The 24,116-nt window shown below is 48.5% G+C and overlaps 1 protein-coding gene across 1 annotated transcript; it reads left to right on the top strand.

Moving 5' to 3' along the window:
- Nucleotides 1-5,582: 5,582 nt before the first annotated feature.
- Nucleotides 5,583-6,976, top strand: LOC143809583 (uncharacterized). The gene is made up of 2 exons (XM_077292626.1): nt 5,583-5,851; nt 5,943-6,976. The coding sequence occupies exons 1-2, from the start codon at nt 5,838-5,840 to the stop codon at nt 6,892-6,894; spliced, it is 966 nt and encodes a 321-aa protein (XP_077148741.1). The 5' UTR covers nt 5,583-5,837; the 3' UTR covers nt 6,895-6,976.
- Nucleotides 6,977-24,116: the final 17,140 nt, after the last annotated feature.

Genomic DNA, 24,116 nt, shown 5'->3' with positions numbered 1-24,116 from the left:
CGGTCTTTGACATGCTGGTGGAGGGCTGGGATGGGTTTTCTCGCAAACAAGTGTCGACTGGGTAGGTCATAGCGTGGTACTGCGTAGGCCATCAGGCCTTTGAAAGCTTCGCTTTCAACCAACCGGTAGGGCATCATCTCTAACGAGATTAGTCTAGCAATGTGGGCGTTCAAACCCTGTGTACGCGGATGTGAGGATGAGTACTTCCTTTTCCTAACGAGAGTCTCTTGTAGGGTGAGCTGGACTGGAGAGCTGCATATGGTGGAACAAGCAGCGGTGGTGGTGGTGGGGGTGGACATGGCGGATTGAGAGAGGGTTGGTGATGGTATTCTTGATGTTGACCTACATGCAGTGTTTCCTACCAAAAACCTTGTGATTCCCTGACTGCTTTGGCCTTGCAACGATACCTCCGCATTTGCTGCATGTGGTGTCGTAAACGGTGGGCTTACAGTGAGGGAAGCAATGTAGCGTTGCTGACTATCTTCATTCTAAGCGGGTGCACCAACGTAACGGGACGTTTGGTAGTTAGTCCAGGCTTGCAAGTGCATGCTGGTTAAATGTCTACGCATGCACGTTGTATTTAAATTTTTGACATTCTGCCCTCTGCTAAAGGTCTTGAGCATTTCTTACAGATAACTTTGCACTGATCATTCGTATCTTGGTTAAAAAATTGCCACATTGCACTCTTCCTACTATCGAATACCTTTTCAGGCATTGCACGCTGTGCTACTTTCACCGGATGGCCACGCTGTCCTAAAACTGGTTTTGTTTTTGACACACGTTTTTGGCCTGATACGGGCCTGCCAGATGAAAGCTGTTGCGATATTGATGCCTGCTGCGGCTCATACTCCTCCGCTTCTGAGCTACTGCCAGCGGCATCCTGTTCCCCCAATGGCTGCCAATCTGGGTCAACAACTGGGTCATCTATCACCTCCTCTTCAATGTCCTGTGCTATAGCGTTCGGGACGGGGCACCATAGTCTCATCAGGGTCAGATTCTGGCTTAGTACACTGCGAGGGCAATGTAGTGATCTGAGTCAATGGAACAGCATAATAATCTAGCTGTGGCTGTGCATCTGTGCACTCCATGTTCAATTCATCTTGTAATGGGCTGTTAACAATTTCCCTTTCTAACCCAGGCACGGTATGTGTAAAGAGCTCCATGGAGTAAACCGTAGTGTTGCCTGCTGCATCCTTCACTTTTGGTTTGGGTGAAGGACCCAAGGAAGCGACTTGTTCCTGCCCGGGAGCACCCACTGACGACTCGCTGCTTTAAAAATTTGGAACTTTCGGAAGAGGAGGCGAAAGAGCTAGAGGCTGAGTCAGCTAGAGGCTGCTTCTTGCTGCTCCGGCTTTAAAAGCGGTTTTCCTACTCCAAGATAAGGGAGCCTTCGAGGCCTTGTGTAGCCAGACGATGACGCTGGCTCAACAACTCGAGCCTTAGGTGCTATTTTGCTTTTCCCACTACCACTAGATGCTCCACCACCATCATTACCAGCTGGCAATGACCGCCCACGGCCTCTTCCACCAGACTTCCTAATTTTTGGGAAAATGTAACCAAAGTAACAACCGTTCTATGGTACTGTAAAACAAGGTAGAAGGTGTATATAAACTTGTTGAGAATTTAAATCTCCCTTTTTTGTGTGGGTGTCACGGGAGACCTAGGTAGGAAAGAGCTGATAACCCGGGCCCCTGCGATTTCCCTCAGACTAGGGAAACCCTGATTGACCCTCTCCCAGAGTTTACACTGATGGTGTGCATGTCTGGGCCTCCACCCTCGCCCTATCTCCTGTTTCAACCCTAGGCTGAAACCACCACCCCCCCACCAGTGAAGAGACCACACTCCAATACCCACAGTTAGCTGTTGTGATCCGCTTTTTGGCTCCCCTGGTGGTGGCTGGTGGTACTGGAGACTTGTGTGTGCTTTTCTGCCTCAGCTCACCTGCTTCCATCAGTTTTGGGAGTTCCCTATTTAGCCTTGCTCTCCAGTCACTTCCTTGCCGGTCATCATTGTAACCTGAGTCATTCAGTTGCATGTTCCTGCTACTAGTCTGCTGATCAGCTAAGTGGACTCTTGTCCTTATTGTTTTGTTTTTCTTGTCCAGTTTACAGTTTTGTCCCTTCCTGTTACTGGAAGCTCTTGTGGACTGAAATTGCCACTCCTGTGTCATGAGTTGACACAGGAGTCTTAAAGTAATTTCAGGATGGGTTTTTTGAAAGGGTTTTTCAGCTGACCGTGAAGTCCTCTTTTGTATCCTTCCTCTATCTAGTAAGTGGACCTCGCTTTGCTAAATCTACCTTCATACTGTGTATGTCTTTTCCTCTGAACTCACCGTTAATATACGTGGGGGCTACTATCATCTTTGGGGAATTTCTCTAGAGGTAAGCCAGGTCTGTTCCTTCCTCTTCCAGGCGTAGTTAGTTCTCCGGCTGGCGCATGGCATCTAGGCAGCCGTAGGAATGCTTCCTGGCTACTGTTAGTTGTGTGGTAGATTTAGGTCACGGTCAGCTTTAGTTTCCATCACCCGAGAGCTAGTCTGTTATTTTTGTGTTTCTGATGTTCCCATGCCATTGGGGAATCATGACAGTTAGCACAGACAAGGATAATGGAAAAATAAGCACCACGCCGCAGTCACTCAGGAATACACTATAAATGCAAAGGGCAAAACAAATACAAATATGGGAAGGAGAAAATAAGACAAAGGGAAATACACCACCAGCAACGATACTCCAACTACTTAGCTCACAACTCCAGACCGAGATAACCACGCACAAGACAGAAGTTATAATCGGCGACGCCCAATGTTCAGGAGAACTATTTAAAGGCAGTGGGCATGGCCCAGCTTCCAATCCGAGCACCAGGTAAATTAACCCCGGACCAGCTAGATAAAATCTAGCCGACGCCAATGAGCGCATAGTGCACAAAAGCGGAATTACCGCTGTCTGTCGGACGACCTGGTCTGAACAGCGTCCGACATGACAGTACCCCGCCTTCTACGAGGGACCCCAGGGCCCTCACGGCTTATAGAACCCGGCTTGTCCGGATGGCGGCAGTGAAACCACCTGACTAGCCGATCCACATGAACGTCTGAGGCTGGTACCCAGGACCTCTCCTCAGGCCCATAACCACGCCAGTGTACCAAGTACTGTAAAGTACTACACGAGAGTCAACCACCTTGGAGACTTCAAATTCCAAATTACCATCCACCAAGACTGGAGAAGGCATTGGTGTCACGTCCACAAGACCCACAACCTTCTTTAACAACGATCTGTGGAACACGTTGTGTATTTTTACACCGTAGGAAGCTCCAACCGGTACGCTACTGGGTTAATGACAGCGGCAACCCTAAATGGACCAATAAACCGTGGACCCAATTTAAGGGATGGTATTTTGAGTCTTATGTTTTTTGTGGATAACCACACCCAGTCATCCACACTCAGGTCCGGACCTGGCACACGCCTACTGTCAGCCACACGTTTGTACCTAGCACCCACACTCAACAGGCGCTGTTTAACTCTCCTCCAGACTGATGATAATTGTGCTCCTAACTGGTCTTCCTCCGGGACGCCGGAAGAGCCCACCTGACTCAAAGTACAAAATTGAGGATGTAGCCCGTAAACACAAAAAAACGGAGACTCCCCAGACGACTCCTGATGGTGATTATTGATGGCAAACTCAGCCAAAGGAAGGAACTTCGACCACTCCTCCTGGTTATCCGAAACAAAGCAGCGTAAGTACTGTTCCAAATTTTGGTTCATACGCTCGGTCTGACCATTTGACTGAGGATGAAACGCCGAAGAATGAGACAACTTGATCCCCAGCCGTGAACAAAATGCTTTCCAAAATTTTGCCACAAACTGAGACCCCCTATCAGAAACGATGTCAGACGGAACCCCATGAAGTCTGACCACCTCCTGCACAAATACCTGAGCCAGAGTCTTAGCGTTAGGCAACGAAGGCAAAGACACAAAGTGCAACATTTTTGAGAACCGATCAACAATCACCAAGATGACCATGTTCCCAGCTGAGGAGGGCAAGTCAGTGATAAAATCCATGGAGATTTCTGTCCATGTCTTACTAGGTACCTCGAGAGGAAGTAGAGTGCCAACAGGACGGGAGCGGGGCGTCTTAGCCCTAGCGCACGTGGTGCAAGCTGACACGTATGAGACCACGTCCAGACGGATCTTGGGCCACCAAAACCGACGTGACACCAACTCCAAGGTACCCCTAACCCCTGGATGGCCAGCCAGGACAGCATCATGATGCTCCGCCAAAACCTTTAAGCGGAGATGAAGCGGTACAAACGTTTTGTTAATGGGAAGCTTGTGGTGGTACCTCCTCCTGGGCCTCGGCAATCTCAGCCTCAACCTTGGTAGTGAGAGCCGAAACCACAACACCCTTTTGGAGGATGGGTACTACTGGATCTTCCCGAGGCTCTCCCCCCGGAAAACACCTGGACAAAGCATCCGCCTTAGTGTTTTTAGAACCAGGTCTGTAAGTGACAACAAAGTTGAACCGCGTGAAAAACAATGCCCAGTGAGCCTGCCTGGGAGACAGACGCTTGGCAGACTCCAAATAAGGCCGGGGTCACACTAGACCGTAATACGGACGAGTGCTATGCGATAAAAAAATCGCATGGCACTCGGCCCAATGTTAATCTATGGTGCAGCTCCCATCATCCGATATTTTCTCCACCGTATTTCGGATACGAGGGAACTCGCATCAGGCTGCGATTGTCAGCGTATCTCGGCCGAGACTCGCCAATGCAAGTCTATGGGTGCGAGAAAAAATCGGATTACACACGGACCATGCGTGTGCATTGCGAGAAATACGGAAGACTTCTCCAGGTGACAGGAAATTGAATCATCCATCATCAGGAAGCTTTGGCATGCTAATTTATGGCCCACGCTGGATTGCAAAGCAGGAAGCACGCCTCCACGGAGTGTACTGTGTAGCAGCATGGCCAGGCATATAAATGTTGAGATGCTGATTGCTCTGGTCCATGATAGACCAGAGTTATGGGACCAACGCGACGCACATTATGCTGACCGCGCACGAAAAGACGCAGCATGGAGGGCAATCTGTCGCCACATGTTCCCCGATTTTGATGAGCGACCTCAAAAGGTTCAGCAAGAAATTTGTAAGTACCATCCTTTACCCAAAAATGTGCTGTAACATTTTTGTCTTGAGAAAAATAGGCATGAACACATCATATGTGGTGTGTTTAGGAGTGATGTAAATGTTCCAAGCTCTTGGTTGAGGATACCAAAACATTAACAAGACACACCAATATGGTTCCAATATATTAGCTAGAGTCCTTTCAGATCTTACCAAGGGAGTTTTATGTCCCCTTAGGCTCCAGGGCCTGTGTGTGCTTGCAAACCCTGGACCTGTTGTAGTTATGTGCTTGGCCAGCATGGTGGCTCAGTGGATATGAGTCCTGGGTTCAAATTCCACCAAGGACAAAATATGCAAAGAGTTTGGATGTTCTCTCCGTGTTTGCGTGGGTTTCCTCTGGGCACTCCGCTTTCCTCACACAATCCAAAGACATACTCATCGGGAATTTATATTGGGAGCGACATTGGTGACAGCAATGATAATGTTTTTTACAAAATGCCGAATATGTTATCGTTATGTAAAACTAAAGATTCTTTATTATTATTTGGTATTCAACAAACAACTTTTGCTTCTTTGCAGTGAATGATGTCACTAGACGCTGGCGGAGTTGCCGGGATCAATACCGGCGGGAACGTCAAGTTTCTGGGCGGAGTGGTGATGCAGCACCGAAAAAAAGACAATATCTGTATTTTGATAGGCTGAATTTTCTTGCCCCGGTGATGGAGCTCAGACCGTAAGTGGATGCATGTCCCAAAAACTTAGACACATCTTCTAACGTGAATATGTTTATAATTTTTTCCTCTCTAATCATTTGTGAAATACAGAACAGAGTCCAATCTGACAGAAAGAGAGACTGCATCTGACTCGGAGGTGGTGATTGACCCCATTGGTGAAGATTCCGAAATGGCTGGACCATCAGGGCAAGCACCAAGCAGCAACCAACCACAACCAGCAGCAGCGTCTTCTGCCACACAGGAGGCCAATCCAGAGGTTGAGGAAGGAGGCCAGAGCAGCAGTCCAACCTTGGCTCTGGATACATCACCACAGCCTACTACCAGACCAAACCGTGGGCGGCGCAGAAGGGTGGCTTCTAACACTGGCACCAGGAGGCAAGTGGATACAGGGGTGTTGGACTATTTGTCAAGGGCTGCACATGACGATGGGGAGGAAGCATACTTCCGCAGTCTTGCCCGCTATTTACGGCCCATTCCACGCTCGCTCAGGCTGCGGACCAGAGGTTGTATCCAAATTGTTATTGATGCGGCCACACCCCCAAACAACCCCATTCGTTTGTTCAACTACCTAGAACAGTGGCAAATGTCACCTACAAATGTTCTGGCGGTGCAAGACCTTCCAGAGGAACCCAACCCAACAGTTGCAGCACCCCCCTTGCCACGTATAGCTCCACAACAACAGCCTGCCCAAAACACCCAACAACAACCAAACAGGCCAATTAATGAATATCCAGCCACTGCCCAATCTGACCACTTGAACAGACACATGTTTGGAGGCTGGTCCCAACATGTGTCTGCTCGACATGGCCATATTGGGGGGTATGACCAAATGGGTCAATACAGTACACAGGACTTTATGCCGTTCTACCCTCAACATCCAGTTGGACCGCACACTCAGGATCGAAACTTGCAACAACACCCTTCATATATATCTGCCATACCACAGGTTGACAGTCTGGTTGGTCCACCACCTAGGCCAAGTTCAGCACATGCTGGACACCCGCCATCACCATCGCCACCCCCAACCTACCAGAACCTGTAAGTTCGTTTCCAAAAGTTTAGGGAGGTCATTTATGTTTTTTATTTTTGTTTTTGGCGCCATTGGCCTGTTCTTTGTTCTGGTTGACTCTGGTTATTAGGCCGAAAATTACATATGATGTTAATATGTTTTGGGCAAAGATATATATGCTTTGATCAGTAAAAATGTTGGTCAAAATATAAGTGTTGTGTCCAGGGCCGGACTGGGACTAAAATTCAGCCCTGGCATTTGAAGTCACACAGGCCCACTTGTCGCATGGTGACTGTATAATATCTTTGTACACTTGTAGGCTACAAGAAGTGAGGGGAGTGTAACACGACTATATAACATATAATTACAGCTGTATCCAGCATTACAGCTCAGTCCCCATAGAATGTAATACAGCACAGCCCCCATAGACTATAATACAGCACAGCCCCCATAGAATGTAATACAGCACAGCCCCCATAGAATGTAATACAGCACAGCCCCCATAGAATGTAATACAGCACAGCCCCCATAGAATGTAATACAGCACAGCCCCCATAGAATGTAATGCAGCCAGCCCCATAGAATGTAATACAGAACAGCCCCATAGAATTTAATGCAGCACAGTCCCCATAGAATGTAATGCAGCACAGCCCCCATAGAATGTAATGCATCCAGCCCCATAGAATGTAATGCAGCACAGCCCCCATAGAATGTAATGCAGCCAGCCCCATAGAATGTAATGCAGCACAGCCCCATAGAATGTAATACAGCACAGCCCCATAGAATATAATGCAGCACAGCCCCATAGAATATAATGCAGCACAGCCCCATACAATATAATGCAGCACAGCCCCATACAATATAATGCAGCACAGCCACCATACAATGTAATGCAGCCAGCCCCATAGAATATAATGCAGCACAGGCCCATAGAATGGAATGCAGCCAGCCCCATAGAATATAATGCAGCACAGGCCCATGGAATGGAATGCAGCCAGCCCCCATAGAATGTAATGCAGGCAGACACCATACAATGTAATGCAGGCAGGCAGCCCCCATAGAATGTAATGCAGGCAGGCAGCCCCCATAGAATGTAATGCAGGCAGGCAGCCCCCATAGAATGTAATGCAGGCAGGCAGCCCCCATAGAAAGTAATGCAGGCAGGCAGCCCCCATAGAAAGTAATGCAGGCAGGCAGCCCCCATAGAAAGTAATGCAGGCAGGCAGCCCCCATAGAAAGTAATGCAGACAGGCAGCCCCCATAGAAAGTAATGCAGGCAGGCAGCCCCCATAGAAAGTAATGCAGGCAGGCAGCCCCCATAGAAAGTAATGCAGGCAGCCCCCATAGAAAGTAATGCAGGCAGGCAGCCCCCATAGAAAGTAATGCAGGCAGGCAGCCCCCATAGAAAGTAATGCAGGCAGGCAGCCCCCATAGAAAGTAATGCAGGCAGGCAGCCCCCATAGAATGTAATGCAGGCAGGCAGCCCCCATAGAATGTAATGCAGGCAGGCAGCCCCCATAGAATGTAATGCAGGCAGGCAGCCCCCATAGAATGTAATGCAGGCAGGCAGCCCCCATAGAAAGTAATGCAGGCAGGCAGCCCCCATAGAAAGTAATGCAGGCAGGCAGCCCCCATAGAATGTAATGCAGGCAGGCAGCCCCCATAGAAAGTAATGCAGGCAGGCAGCCCCCATAGAAAGTAATGCAGGCAGGCAGCCCCCATAGAAAGTAATGCAGGCAGGCAGCCCCCATAGAAAGTAATGCAGGCAGGCAGCCCCCATAGAATGTAATGCAGGCAGGCAGCCCCCATAGAAAGTAATGCAGGCAGGCAGCCCCCATAGAAAGTAATGCAGGCAGGCAGCCCCCATAGAAAGTAATGCAGGCAGGCAGCCCCCATAGAAAGTAATGCAGGCAGGCAGCCCCCATAGAATGTAATGCAGGCAGGCAGCCCCCATAGAAAGTAATGCAGGCAGGCAGCCCCCATAGAAAGTAATGCAGGCAGGCAGCCCCCCCCCCCCCCAATAGCTCCACAATCCAGTCATCACTCATTGATAAAAAAACAAACAAACACTCTACTCACCTCTCTCCTCGTGTCCCGCGCTGCTCCTGGCTCCGGCCTCAGCAGATGCAGTCTGCCCACCCGGTCACACAGCAGGTGCGCGATGATATGACGTCATCGCGCACCCGCAGTGTCAGCGGCAGGCAGAGCGGGGAATGATGGGAGAGGGGGCGTCAGCAGACGCTCTCTCCTCCATCATTGCATTCAACTGTACCGGCGTCTATGACGCCGGTATAGTTGAATGCGGGGCCGGGAGTGCGCCGACAGCGGGGGGAGTGTGCCGACAGCGGCACATTCGAGCGGCCCACTACTGCCATCGGCCCTTCTGGCATTTGCCAGAACTGCCCTATGGCCAGTCCGGCCCTGGTTGTGTCTTCTTCGGACTACAAAGATGATGTGGCAACTTCAAAACTTTTTGGGAAAGGAAAAGTAGAAACATAATATACAATTCACACATGAACATTAAGCTATTTATTAAATAACAATATAAAGAAAATTTAAAACACAACAGCATTGTCTTGCCAATCAGTCGCTCCCTCTGGTGACACAAAATAATTTGTTAACACATCACGAACTTTGAGGGCTGACGACGAGAAGGAAGAACATGTGGAGTAGGCAATACAGTATTAGCATAATCAATTTCAACAGCAGCAGATGATGGGCAATCATGGTATCTAGTAAAGTTGTGAAGAACAACACATGCTTTTATTACACCATTGACATTGCCTTCACTCAGCTGTATTGCGGACTGAAGTACCCGCCATTTAGCAGTGAGAATGCCAAATGAACACTCTACCAGACGGCGGGCACGTGAAAGGCGCAAATTAAAAATTCGACGCCGGTAGTCCAGGCCTCTCCGTGGATATGGCCTCATGACGTTCCTGGATAATTGAAACGCCTCATCTGCTACCATCATGTAAGGCACCGCATCTAAATTCGCCCCTGGTAGGTTACTTGGGGGTGGGAGATCCAAATCATTGGTGCGCAGCCGCCGACCCATTAAGGAAGAACTGAAGACTCTGGAGTCTCCAGTTCTCCCATAGGCCCCAATATCTACAATTATAAACATGTAGTTGCTGTCGACCAGGGCAAACAGCACTACAGAGAAAAACTGTTTATAATTATAGAATTGGGTCCCTGAGCCCGGCGGCTTACGCACACGGATGTGCTTTCCGTCCAGAGCCCCAATACAGTGCGGAAACTGGCAGGTGTCATGAAATCCTTGGGAAATCCGTAACCAATCGGACATTTTCGGCTCAGGCATCACCTCTTGATGGAGTCTTCTCCATATTTCCGTACATGTATCCCGCACAATTCCAGAAATTGTAGATTTCCCGAGTAAAAACTCTAAATGCAGGGCCGCATATGATAGTCCAGTTGCAAGGAAGCTAAAAGAAACCAGATAATTTGTTTACAATACAAATTTAAAACATTACAGTGTTCTCTGGGCCAAAACTACAATTAGCTAAATAATATGGCAGGATTCCTCAAACATTAAGGACATGCGATGGCTTTGATGTTAGATTTGCTTAAATAGTCCAACTTTATCAAAAATTACTGTCTTTTCAGGCGTATCAGACTAATTTTGAACCCCTGAAAATCTTATAAAAAAATCGGGGGTCGTCTTATACGCCGGCTGCCGTCTTGTACGCCGAGTGCAGACACCAATGTGTATATGGTGGGGGGGGGGGAGTGGTCCCGATGCCTTTGAGGGGGCGTCTCACAGGAAAGTGTGAGTGGAGTATCCCCATTAATGGGGTCTCTGTGCTGGGGAAAGGCGGCAGCTGCTGCTCCTCTTTGTGCCGCATGGGTGCTGTGCTGTGGGGTGGTGGCCGCCGCCGCTCCCCAGCACCCTACACTGCAGCTACAATGAGGTAATAGGGGATACTCCACTCACACTTTCCTGTGAGATGAGCCCTCTTCCTCATCATGACCATTCCCACCCAAAATGCACATTAGGCCCCGGCCCTATAAGACGACATACGGTGTATAAGAAGACCTCCGACTTTGCCTTATATTTTATATTTGAACTAGAAAAGTTGGGTGGTCGTGTTATATGCACAGTCGTCTTATATGCCGGAAAATACGGGTATGTTGAAGTTTAGGAACCATTTAAATAGCTACTTTTCACAATGGGTAATAGCATTACACACAAATGTTTTTGTAGAAACAGAGGAATGATACATACCGTAAAGTAAGGATAAGGCGCTCCTCTGCCGAAATGGCTTGTCGCATCCTGGTGTCCTTTGTAATCCCTGGTCGCAAAATCTCCAACAAAATATCACACGTTTGTATCCGCATCCGACAATAGTTGAAGAACTTGTCTGGATTGGTCCTCAGAGCAGCATACAGACGTTTGAAATGTCCTTTCTTGATCCGTTGCTACATAAGTGGATGTACCCACATCCGTCTCCGCCTCCTCGGATCAACAATTATTGGGTATGGCTCTCCAAAACGTTGGGAAAGTACCCAGTTGTAAAGCACACGCTCTGTGGTGTTAAAAGTCAGTAGATCCGACATGTTGCTCATCAAGCAGAAGTGCACCAACACAAGCAGGGACTCTGCTGCCTTGATTGGTGGCTGCCACCTGTTTTATGGCCCTTAAATAATGTTCTGGGTGCTGATTTAAATTTTTACAGGTGGCAAAACCGTTATATGTCCATTTTGCAAGCTTGCGAGAAAATCTCGGCATACGGATGCCATACGGATGACACACGGATGTCACATGGATCATTTGATGCGAGGAAATCGCATCCTCGCACTGCACACGGATCACTGTTTTTGAAACATTTGTGCGATTCTCGGCCGTGAAAAACGGACCGTTTTTTTATACGTTAAGTGTGTCCCCGGCCTAAAGCAAATTCTTATGGTCGGTAATAACAGTAACCTGATGAACCGACCCCTCCAAGAAGTGTCGCCATTCCTCAAAGGCCAATTTGATTGCCAACAACTGTCTGTTGCCGATATCGTAGTTACGTTCGGCGGGCGACAGTTTCTTGGAAAAATAGGCGCATGGACGCAAACCGCTCAAGGATGAGCCCTGTGACAGCACCGCCCCCACACCAACCTCAGAAGCATCGACTTCTACAACAAAAGGTTTCGATACATCTGGCTGCACAAGAATGGGAGCTGAAACAAACTTGTTCTTAAGAGATTCAAATGCGCACACAGCAGCCTCATGCCAAACGGAGAAATTGGTACCCTTTTTAGTCATGTCAGTTAGCGGGTTAGCAATGACAGAAAAATCCTTGATAAACTTCCTATAGTAGTTAGAAAACCCAAGGAACCGCTGAAGTGCTTTTAGGTTATCAGGCCATTCCCAATGCAACACCGCTTGCACCTTAGCGGCGTCCATTTTAAACCCAGAAGCAGACACAATATAGCCCAAGAAAGGCAACTCCTGTACCGAAAATACACATTTCTCCAGTGTTGCATATAGCTTATTCTCTCTGAGAAGCTGTAACACCTGCCTGACATGATCTAAATGAGTTGACAGAAAAAAGACTCGCACATCCTAACTAGTGTGAATAGGTGCATACCAGGAGCAGCTACCTCCATACATAAATATACAAAAAAGGTTGCACTCTATCGTGCCAAAGCATGTCTAATATGGAATACATGAAATTTGAATAGCAAAATGGCTTTTGAACATTAGAAAATTATTTAAGAGACGCTTAGCACAGAATTTGATATAATCAAATAGTGTGTGCCCATCAACCGACGTCAAGGTGGTCTCATAAACTGATGGGTCCCTGACCTCCCTGTCCAAATGTGAACACTTACCAAAGGCCAATGTCTGTATGCCTGGGTGAATGTGAAAACCTCTGTTCAGCACAGCCTACATATGAGTTGGCCGGGACCAAGTGTGATGCGATGCAATTAAAAACCACATGGTGATGGGAGGAGTGCTCAGTCAATAAGCTAGCATTGAAATGACAGAAAAAAGACTCGCACATCCTAACTAGTGTGAATAGGTGCATACCAGGAGCAGCTACCTCCATACATAAATATACAAAAAAGGTTGCACTCTATCGTGCTAAAGCATGTCTAATATGGAATACATGAAATTTGAATAGCAAAATGGCTTTTGAACATTAGAAAATTATTTAAGAGACGCTTAGCACAGAATTTGATATAATCAAATAGTGTGTGCCCATCAACCGACGTCAAGGTGGTCTCATAAACTGATGGGTCCCTGACCTCCCTGTCCAAATGTGAACACTTACCAAAGGCCAATGTCTGTATGCCTGGGTGAATGTGAAAACCTCTGTTCAGCACAGCCTACATATGAGTTGGCCGGGACCAAGTGTGATGCGATGCAATTAAAAACCCTCCCATCACCATGTGGTGATTGGCAGCTCTCTGCCAGCGACAACTACTTTGGCAGGGAGCATGCACTGAGAAACCATCATGGAGGATATACATAAGCTCAGATTGGACTCCTCCACACCCTCTGAGCTTAGAAGTTTTCTGCCGTTGCGTTTTTCTTTGACAACAGAGGACAGATATTAATAAAATGACCAGTTTTACCGCAGTAAAAACAGGCTCCCTGCTTTCTGAGTACAGGGGCTCGATGCTTAAAATGTGATACCCCTGCGATTTGCATAGGTTCCGTGGGCTCACCTGCAGCAACCTCACGTGAACCTAAACCTTCTCCCACAGGCGGCGTCTCATGATCCCCCTGATGCAAACGGCGATCAATGTGGACAACAAGACTCATAGCGGAATCTAGTGAAGCAGGAGTCTCGTACATCAGGAGGGCTTTTTTAACCCTATCAGAAACTCCATGAATAAAGTGACTCCGCAGCGCGAGATCATTCCACTGAGTGTCGACCGCCCAGCGGCGAAATTCAGAACAGTAATCCTCTGCAACACGCTCCCCCTGGCGAATAGTGCGTATCTTAGATTCTGCTAGAGCCATTCTGTCAGGATCATCGTAAATGTTTCCAAGAACAGAAAAAAAACTCTCCACAGAGTTAAATGCAGCAGAATCAGATGGCAAAGAAAACGCCCATGCTTGGGGATCCCCGCTTAATAATGACAACACCAGGCCCACAAGCTGAGCCTCATTACCGGAGGAGATCGGGCGCATACGGAAATACAGTTTGCAAGCTTCACGAAAAGAAACAAATTTACTGCGTTCCCCAGCAAACTTTTCAGGCAAAGGAAACTTAGGCTCAGCAATTTTACCTGTAACTCCGGCTTGCACATAGATACTGCTAGTCCCTGTTGCTGCACTGCCCCCTCAACTCAGTGACCTGTAGGGACAGCGCCTCCAACTGGCGGGTTATGGAAATAATGGGATCTGTAGCGCCCCCACTGCCGCAGGGCCGAGGGGTACCCGGTACCGGGCCTCTGAGTCTCTGCTCTGGGGTCGTCACGGTGGCTAGGCCCGGTCCGTGACCCTGCTGAGGGGCGTACAGTAAGTGATGGTGGTGGTGGTGCGGTGCAGTAAATAACGAGGACACCAGGTTGCAGTCTCTTTACCTCTTTACTGAAGGTCTCTGGGTCCTCAGTCCGAAATACGGTTCACCGGGCTGCGCAAGTCCGGCCGGTCCAATGGCACCTCCAGAGTTCTCTTTGCAGGTGGAAATCTGTGCCTACCTGCTAGCGCTATGTGTTGTGGTCCTTCCCTGCTGTGCTTACGGAAAGTCCCCACAACTGTTGTGTCTGTTTCTTAAGTTCCCTCACAACTCGATTAGATGATGTTCTGCTAATCTTCCATCCCTCCCTGATGTTACGGTTAGGACGGCACCCGTATGACGGGTAGGCTCGGAGCTCTTCCGGGACCCTAGAGTCGCCCCTCTCCACAAGTTGCCCCCCAAGACTGCATAGGTGATTTAGGTGAGACAGCCCGCCTATGACTGACTGTCCTGCCGTTGGTTTGAAGTATTGCCTGAAGCTGAATATAGTAATACTTCCTCGGCGTTCCGGCCGCCGGTTGTGCGCCTCAGTAGGATGTTGCCTCGGTCTTACAGCACGACTCCTACTGGTATTTCTCCTTCTTGCTTTGATCTCGTTTCTCACTCAGCACAATATATCTCGCTTCTGTTCCTTTCTTAGGGCACCGCCGCTATGCTGAGCAGGCACGGTCCCGTGACGTTCCTTCTTGTAGCCAGGCCTCTGTCAGGGTCCCAAACCTGACAGGGACCCTACCGAATCTTCCCCCACAACACCCTCTGCCACCAGGTGTTGTCTGGTCCAACCCAGTCAGCTTTCTGTCTAACTTCCTGCCTGACCCCCAGTTTACCCACACGGTGAGGAGTGGCCTAATAAATAGCACCCTTAGCTCCCCCTGGAGGCCCGACTGTGAAATGTATTGGTGTATGTGATACCTGGTCAGATGAACTCCTTCAGTGCCATCAGACGTACCATAGCCCCCCTTAGCGGCGGAGCCACAGTACTGCAACGACCAGGACTCTGGGGCGCTGCACTCCCCCCCCGGTTAAATCCAGTACTCCTGGACTGGGAAGAAAACAACAATACATGTCAGCAAAAAGACATACAATTTTTGTGAGTGCAATAACAATAAGCATATTTGAACAGAGCTTCCCTTTATGGGAGGTGAGGACACTTAAACGTTACAAACATGGTTAAATACTTTTAAAGAACTTTTCTATAAATAACTCTTCTTACCCAACCGGGTATTCTACTAAGTGCAAAATTTTTAAACATTAATTCAACATTGCCTTTAAGGATGTACACTCTAAATCCACTAAAGACCTTCTTATAACACATTATAAGGCTTTGAGCAACTGTGCTACATTCTCCTACTTTACATCTGCAGGACCGCCTGTCCTAACGGCTCCAGACCTACTGCCTCTCCTTTCTATCACAGGACCGCTCCTTTCTGCCGGAGCCTTCTGTCCTTCCACTACTATACACAGTATAGAACATGTTTTTCTTTCAGTTTGAGATCACTGAGCCATCTCTATATGGCTCCTAAGAGGACTCGCCACTAACCCCTACGGGTTCACTTCCTGTCCTCATCCTTCCATTAACATTATTGAACATTTCTTACAATCAACTAGTTGGATACATATAACTTTTACACGTGAGCATCATCATCATTTTCTTTTTGTCAAGACATTATTGCCATCTATCTGTCTTAAAGCAATACCATTCTTTAAGTGCAACAAGTGAACATCCCCTTTAAGAGGGGATCCAGTCTGTATGAGGTAGCACATCTTCTCAAGCTACCAGTCCGTACTCAGCAAAGGCTCCGGTGCGGTATCTTCGCAAAGAGTCCTTCTTTAAGTAAAACCAGTAGGGAGCACCTTTAAGAAGGTGCAAACTATTTACAAGCAGTTTGTATCATGCACTGTTCATGATTGCGGCAGTTCTTGGTAACGGAACAAAAGGTAGGAAAAACAAACCAAACAGCAGAAACAATAGGGATCCCGGGTCAACAAAGGGATCCCTTTAAGAGTTAACCCTGGACGGGTTTAGCAGCAACATAACGGGAAAACAATGAACTATGTACATTGTTATGATTTTCCCAATGGCAGGGAAATCAAAATAACAACGGACTAGCTCTCGGGTGATGGGAACTAAAGTGACCGTGACCTGAACCTGACACGACACTGGAAGTAGCCGGGGAGTGTTTCCTACGATGCCCTAGACACCACGCGCCAGCCGGAGATCTAACTACCCCTATCAGAGGAATATACAGGCCTGCCTTACCTCCAGAGATGAACCCCAGAAGGAGATAGCAGCCCCCCACAGATATTGACGGTGAGTCAAGAGGAAAAGACATACGTAGGATGAACAGCAGATTTAGCACAGTGAGGTCCGCTTACTAGATAGCAGAAGTACAGGAAAGAGTCACTTCACGGTCAACTTCAAAACACTACTCAAAAACACCATCCTGAAATTACTTTAAAACTCCAGTGACAACTCATGCCACTGGAGTGGCAATTTCAGTCCACGAGAGCTTCCAGCTACAGAGAGTCACATTGCAAATAGCTGGACAAAAATAGCATTAACTAGAAACAAAATTCAACTTAGCTGAACAGGATCTTGAGGCAGGAGAATGCAACAGAATGCTACTGATACATTGTTGGCCGGCATCGGACCAGCAGCCAAGCAGCCTTAAATAGGAAACTCCCCTAATGGGTGTCAACAGGTGATCAAGGATAGAAGAAGGCAAATAAGTGGCACTACCATAAAACACCACCGGGGGAGCCCACAAACAGAATTCACAACAGTACCCCCCCCTTAAGGAGGGGGCACCGAACCCTCACCAGAACCACCAGGGCGATCTGGATGAGCACTATGAAATGCACGAACCAAATCAGGAGCATGAACATCAGATGCTGTCACCCAAGAATTATCCTCCTGACCATAGCCTTTCCACTTAACCAGATACTGAAGTTTCCGTCTGGAAACACGGGAGTCCAAGATCTTTTCCACCACATACTCCAACTCACCCTCAACCAGCACAGGAGCAGGAGGATCAGCAGACGGAACAACCGGCACCTCATACCTCCGCAACAATGACCGATGAAAAACATTATGAATAGTAAAAGATGCTGGGAGGTCCAAACGAAAGGACACAGGATTGAGAACCTCCAGAATCCTATAAGGGCCGATAAACCGAGGCTTAAACTTAGGAGACGAGACCTTCATAGGAACAAATCGAGAAGACAACCAAACCAGGTCCCCAACACAAAGACGAGGACCGACACGCCGATGACGATTAGTGAACTGTTGAGTCTTCTCCTGGGACAACTTCAAATTGTCCACAACCTGTCCCCAAATCTGATGCATTCTATCAACCACAGCATCTACTCCAGGACAATCCGAAGACTCCAATTGACCGGACGAAAAGCGAGGGTGAAACCCTGAATTACAAAAAAATGGAGAAACCAAAGTGGCAGAACTGGCCCGATTGTTAAGGGCAAACTCTGCCAATGGCAAAAAATCAAGCCAATCGTCCTGATCAGCGGACACAAAACACCTCAAGTAAGTCTCCAAGGTCTGATTAGTACGCTCAGTCTGGCCATTAGTCTGAGGATGGAATGCAGACGAAAAAGACAAGTCGATGCCCATCCTGGCACAGAACGCCCGCCAAAATCTAGACACAAACTGAGTACCCCTGTCAGACACTATATTCTCAGGAATACCATGCAAACGCACAACATTCTGAAAAAACAGAGGGACCAGCTCAGAGGAGGAGGGCAATTTGGGCAAAGGTACCAAGTGAACCATCTTGGAAAAACGGTCACACACCACCCAGATGACGGACATCCTACGAGAAACAGGAAGGTCAGAAATAAAGTCCATAGAGATGTGCGTCCAAGGCCTCTTAGGAATAGACAAGGGCAACAACAACCCGCTGGCCCGGGAACAGCAGGGCTTAGCCCGAGCACAAACATCACAAGACTGCACAAAAATACGTACATCTCGAGACAAGGAAGGCCACCAGAAGGACCTAGACACCAGATCCCTGGTGCCAAAAATTCCAGGATGACCTGCCAACGCGGAAGAGTGAACCTCCGAAATAACTCTACTGGTCCAGTCATCAGGGACAAACAGTCTACCAGGCGGACAGCGATCAGGCCTATCCACCTGAAACTCCTGCAAAGAGCGCCGCAGGTCTGGGGAGACAGCTGACAATATCACCCCATCCTTCAGGATGCCAGTAGGTTCGGAATCACCAGGCGAGTCAGGCTCAAAACTCCTAGAGAGGGCATCCGCCCTCACATTCTTAGACCCAGGCAGATATGAAACCACAAAGTTAAATCGAGAGAAAAACAACGACCAGCGCGCCTGTCTAGGATTCAGACGCCTGGCTGACTCAAGATAAATTAGATTTTTGTGGTCAGTCAAGACCACCACCTGGTGTCTAGCACCCTCAAGCCAATGACGCCACTCCTCAAATGCCCACTTCATGGCCAAGAGCTCCCGATTTCCAACATCATAATTTCGCTCAGCGGGCGAAAACTTTCGAGAGAAAAACGCACATGGTCTCATTACTGAGCAGTCAGGACCTTTCTGCGACAAAACTGCACCTGCTCCGATCTCGGAAGCATCTACTTCAACCTGGAACGGGAGTGAAACATCAGGCTGGCGCAACACAGGAGCAGAAGAAAAGCGGCGCTTAAGCTCCCGAAAGGCCTCCACAGCCGCAGAGGACCAATTAGCAACATCAGCACCCTTCTTGGTCAAATCAGTCAAAGGTTTAGCAATGGCAGAAAAACCCGCTATGAATCGGCGATAGAAATTAGCAAATCCCAAGAATTTCTGAAGACTCTTCAGAGAAGTAGGTTGTATCCAATCACAAATAGCCTGAACCTTAACAGGGTCCATCTCCATAGATGAAGGGAAAAAAATATATCCCAAAAAGGAAATTCTCTGAACCCCAAAAATACACTTTGAGCCCTTCACAAATAGAGAATTAGCTCGTAAAACCTGAAAAACTCTCCTGACCTGTTGAACATGAGATTCCCAGTCCTCCGAAAAAATCAAAATATCATCCAAATACACAATCATAAATTTATCCAGATATTCACGGAAAATATCGTGCATAAAGGACTGAAAAACGGAAGGGGCATTCGCGAGACCGAAAGGCATTACCAAATACTCAAAATGGCCTTCAGGCGTATTAAATGCGGTCTTCCACTCATCCCCCTGCTTAATCCGCACCAAATTATACGCACCACGTAGATCGATCTTAGTGAACCACTTCGCCCCCTTTATGCGAGCAAAAAGATCAGTCAGTAAAGGTAACGGGTACTGGTATTTAACTGTAATCTTATTCAGAAGTCGATAGTCGATACAAGGTCTCAATGAACCATCCTTTTTACCCACAAAGAAAAACCCTGCCCCCAGTGGAGACAAAGAGGGGCGAATATGACCCTTTTCCAAAGATTCTCTGATATACTCCCGCATAGCAGTATGTTCAGGTACAGACAAATTAAACAAGCGACCCTTAGGAAATTTACTACCGGGAATCAACTCAATAGCGCAGTCACACTCTCTGTGAGGGGGGAGAGAATCAGTTTTAGGCTCCTGAAAGACATCATAAAAATCTGACAGAAATGCTGGGATCTCAGAGGGAGTAGATGAAGAAATGGGAACCAAAGGTGCATCCCCATGAATCCCCCGACATCCCCAGCTCAGCACAGACATTGATCTCCAGTCCAAGACTGGATTATGAATTTGTAACCATGGTAATCCAAGTACTAATACGTCATGTAGATTATATAACACAAGGAAACGAATAATCTCCTGATGGTCTGGGGAAAGATGCATAGTCACTTGTGTCCAATATTGTGGTTTATTGCTAGCCAAAGGTGTAGAATCAATACCCTTTAAGGGAATAGAAACCTCCAGAGGCTCTAAATCAAACCCACAACGCTTGGCAAAGGACCAATCCATGAGACTCAGAGCGGCGCCAGAATCCACATAAGCATCCACAGTAACAGATGATAAAGTACAAATCAATGTCACGGACAAAAGAAATTTAGACTGCAAGGTACCCATAGAAAAAGATTTATCAACCTTTTTATCAACCTTCTTTATGCGTTTAGAGCATGCTGATATAACATGAGCTGGATCTCCACAATAGAAGCACAACCCATTTTTGCGCCTGTAATTCTGTCGTTCGCCTCTAGACAATACACTATCGCATTGCATATGCTCTGGTGCCTTTTCAGAGGTCACCGCCAAATGATGCACAGGTTTTTGCTCAGAAGATACCGCCATATGGTGCACAGGTTTTTGCTCAAAAGATACCGCCATATGGTGCACAGATTTTTGCTCAGAAGATACCGCCATATGGTGCACAGATTTGCGCTCCCGTAAACGCCGATCAATCTGGATAGCCAATTTCATGGCATCATTCAGACCTGTAGGCACAGGGAACCCCACCATGACATCCTTCACGGCATCAGAGAGACCTTCTCTGAAATTAGCTGCTAGAGCGCACTCATTCCATTTAGTAAGCACCGACCATTTACGAAATTTTTGGCAGTATATCTCAGCTTCATCTTGCCCTTGGGAAAGAGCTATCAAGGCTTTCTCAGCCAAAATCTCTAAATTAGGTTCTTCATAAAGCAACCCCAAAGCCAGAAAAAACGCATCTACATTTAATAACGCAGGATCCCCTGGCGACAATGCAAATGCCCAACTTTGTGGGTCACCCCGCAATAGAGAAATAACAATTTTAACCTGTTGCGCAGGATCACCAGCAGAGTGAGATTTCAGAGACAAAAACAATTTACAATTCTCTCTGAAATTCAAAAAACGGGATCTGTCTCCGGTAAAAAATTCAGGCATAGGAATCTTAGGTTCAGACATTGGAGCACGTATAACAAAATCTTGTAAGTTCTGGACCTTTGTAGCCAGGTTATTCAGACCTGCAACCAAACTCTGTGGATCCATGATTCAAACAGGTGTAACCAAAGCCATTCAGAGATTAAGAGGAGAGGAAAAAAAAAAAAAGCTGAAGACTGCAGTTTAAGCAAGGAGTACAAATAAGCACTAAGGTGCACTTTCCAAACACAGAAGGAAAAAAAAACCTTTTCATATCCTTTCCTGCTTTAGTGCATAGTTTTAACACATGTGGCCGGCCAAACTGTTATGATTTTCCCAATGGCAGGGAAATCAAAATAACAACGGACTAGCTCTCGGGTGATGGGAACTAAAGTGACCGTGACCTGAACCTGACACGACACTGGAAGTAGCCGGGGAGTGTTTCCTACGATGCCCTAGACACCACGCGCCAGCCGGAGATCTAACTACCCCTATCAGAGGAATATACAGGCCTGCCTTACCTCCAGAGATGAACCCCAGAAGGAGATAGCAGCCCCCCACAGATATTGACGGTGAGTCAAGAGGAAAAGACATACGTAGGATGAACAGCAGATTTAGCACAGTGAGGTCCGCTTACTAGATAGCAGAAGTACAGGAAAGAGTCACTTCACGGTCAACTTCAAAACACTACTCAAAAACACCATCCTGAAATTACTTTAAAACTCCAGTGACAACTCATGCCACTGGAGTGGCAATTTCAGTCCACGAGAGCTTCCAGCTACAGAGAGTCACATTGCAAATAGCTGGACAAAAATAGCATTAACTAGAAACAAAATTCAACTTAGCTGAACAGGATCTTGAGGCAGGAGAATGCAACAGAATGCTACTGATACATTGTTGGCCGGCATCGGACCAGCAGCCAAGCAGCCTTAAATAGGAAACTCCCCTAATGGGTGTCAACAGGTGATCAAGGATAGAAGAAGGCAAATAAGTGGCACTACCATAAAACACCACCGGGGGAGCCCACAAACAGAATTCACAACAGTACATATTCAGAGTTTTAAGATCTTACTTAAACCAATCAGGGGGCAGCACCGGCGGAGGCAAGCCCTTTGGATATTGCCCACCGCCTGGTACTGCATACAGGGGAGTACTGTCCCATCTGGGGGTCTGTGTACTCACAGTCTTCGATTCTGGGGCAGCAGGAACACCGGTCACCTGAGGGGGTGCTTCCTTGGCCACGACAGCGGTGGAGGTCATAATGCTACAAGTCGTGGTCTTTACAATGGTGCATGTTGGGGTGACCACGGTGGTCTCAGTGGTGATCGTAGGCTGTCCACAAGGGGGCACCTTGGCCACGGGGGCCAGCTTCTCTGGCACCTTAGTCGGGGGTTCCATTGACTTCCGCTTGCAGACATTTAAAGCGAACCACCCCTTCTCTCCAAAGTGCCGGGTGTAGGTCACTTCATCCCCTGGGTAGAGGTCCCGGTCCGGGTGACCCTCCCTCAAGTGAGACTCGACATCCCTCCGGTTAACAAACACTTCTGCATACAGGCCCGGCTCTTTAATGAAGCCCCAGCCTCCGCGGAGCTTGAAGGTGGTGATAACGCCCTGCCTGCGCGGGGCCTGGTGAGCGGTGGGGTCCTTGCGGGCCCGATCCTTGACCGCCAAATCTTTCTGGTGGTAGGCCTCTAGCCCGGCCTGGTATTCTTTCCGTTGCTTCCCCCACTGCTGCTCGAGCTGAACCCGGTATTCCTCCCAGCTTAGGGCCTGTACCATCTCCCCCTCTTGGGTCTTCACCCCGGGGAACCCCATAAGGTCAGATCCTGGGTTCACCCAGCGGCACACTGTGCGCTCGGACGGACTTCACACAGCAGAGCAGTGGGTCGAAGCGGGGCCTCTAAGCGGTGTTCCATGCCCGTGGGATCCTCCCATGGCAACAGGCGCTGAAGTCTATGGGTTCCAGGGAGAGGGGGTGCTGCAACGGGGCCTACTAGCAGGCCCTCGGCCGGCGGGACGGGGTCGGCGGACTCACCAGCCGATGCAGGCTCTCCCTCCGCGGCGGGTCCCTCTGGCGGCGTCGGCGAGGTCCTCGGCAACAGTATAAGATCCGATGCTGGAAAACTGTTATCTGGCACTGCCTGGTGCGGAGCCTGGGCCTCTACGTTCAGCTGAAGGAGCTGGTCGAGCAAGCTCTCCATCTCGACCTGCAGGAATTCGGTGCTGCCCGTGGGGAACTGGCTGCTGTGCTCATCCGGGTAGTTGGGGGAGACTTCTGCTTCAACCCCACTTTCGGGTTCAGAGCTGCTGGCCATGGCGTCCTCCACGTGGGTCACTTCCTGGTCCTTTTCCCGCTCTCTCCTTCGTGGGCGGTGTCGTCTCCTCAGTCTCCGCCCTCCGTTGAGGATCAGGAGGCGGATCTCCGCTGCTGACGGACACGTCCTCACAGTACAGAAATATTTAGACTGGGCGGCCATTGTCCTTTGCGCCCTTCAGCTTGTCCACGCCTACTCCACGCCCCTCTTCTTCTCCTGCGCTCTCCTCAGCGCTGCAATGGCGGCGGATTTTGGCGGTAAATGGCACAGCACAGTCCTTGCAATAAAGTACAGTCCAAGCACAGTAAATCACAGTTCCAAGGCACACATGACCTGATTCTTCAGGCTTAAGTAGATCCTGTTCGTGACGCCAAGTTGTAGCGCCCCCACTGCCGCAGGGCCGAGGGGTACCCGGTACCGGGCCTCTGAGTCTCTGCTCTGGGGTTGTCACGGTGGCTAGGCCCGGTCCGTGACCCTGATGAGGGGCGTACAGTAAGTGATGGTGGTGGTGGAGCGGTGCAGTAAATAACGAGGACACCAGGTTGCAGTCTCTTTACCTCTTTACTGAAGGTCTCTGGGTCCTCAGTCCGAAATACGGTTCACCGGGCTGCGCAAGTCCGGACG

This window comes from Ranitomeya variabilis, chromosome 2 (assembly GCF_051348905.1).
Source record: "Ranitomeya variabilis isolate aRanVar5 chromosome 2, aRanVar5.hap1, whole genome shotgun sequence".
Taxonomy (NCBI): Eukaryota; Metazoa; Chordata; class Amphibia; order Anura; family Dendrobatidae; genus Ranitomeya; species Ranitomeya variabilis.
Note: the sequence above shows the minus strand (reverse complement) of the source record. Positions and strands in the feature narration are given on the sequence as shown.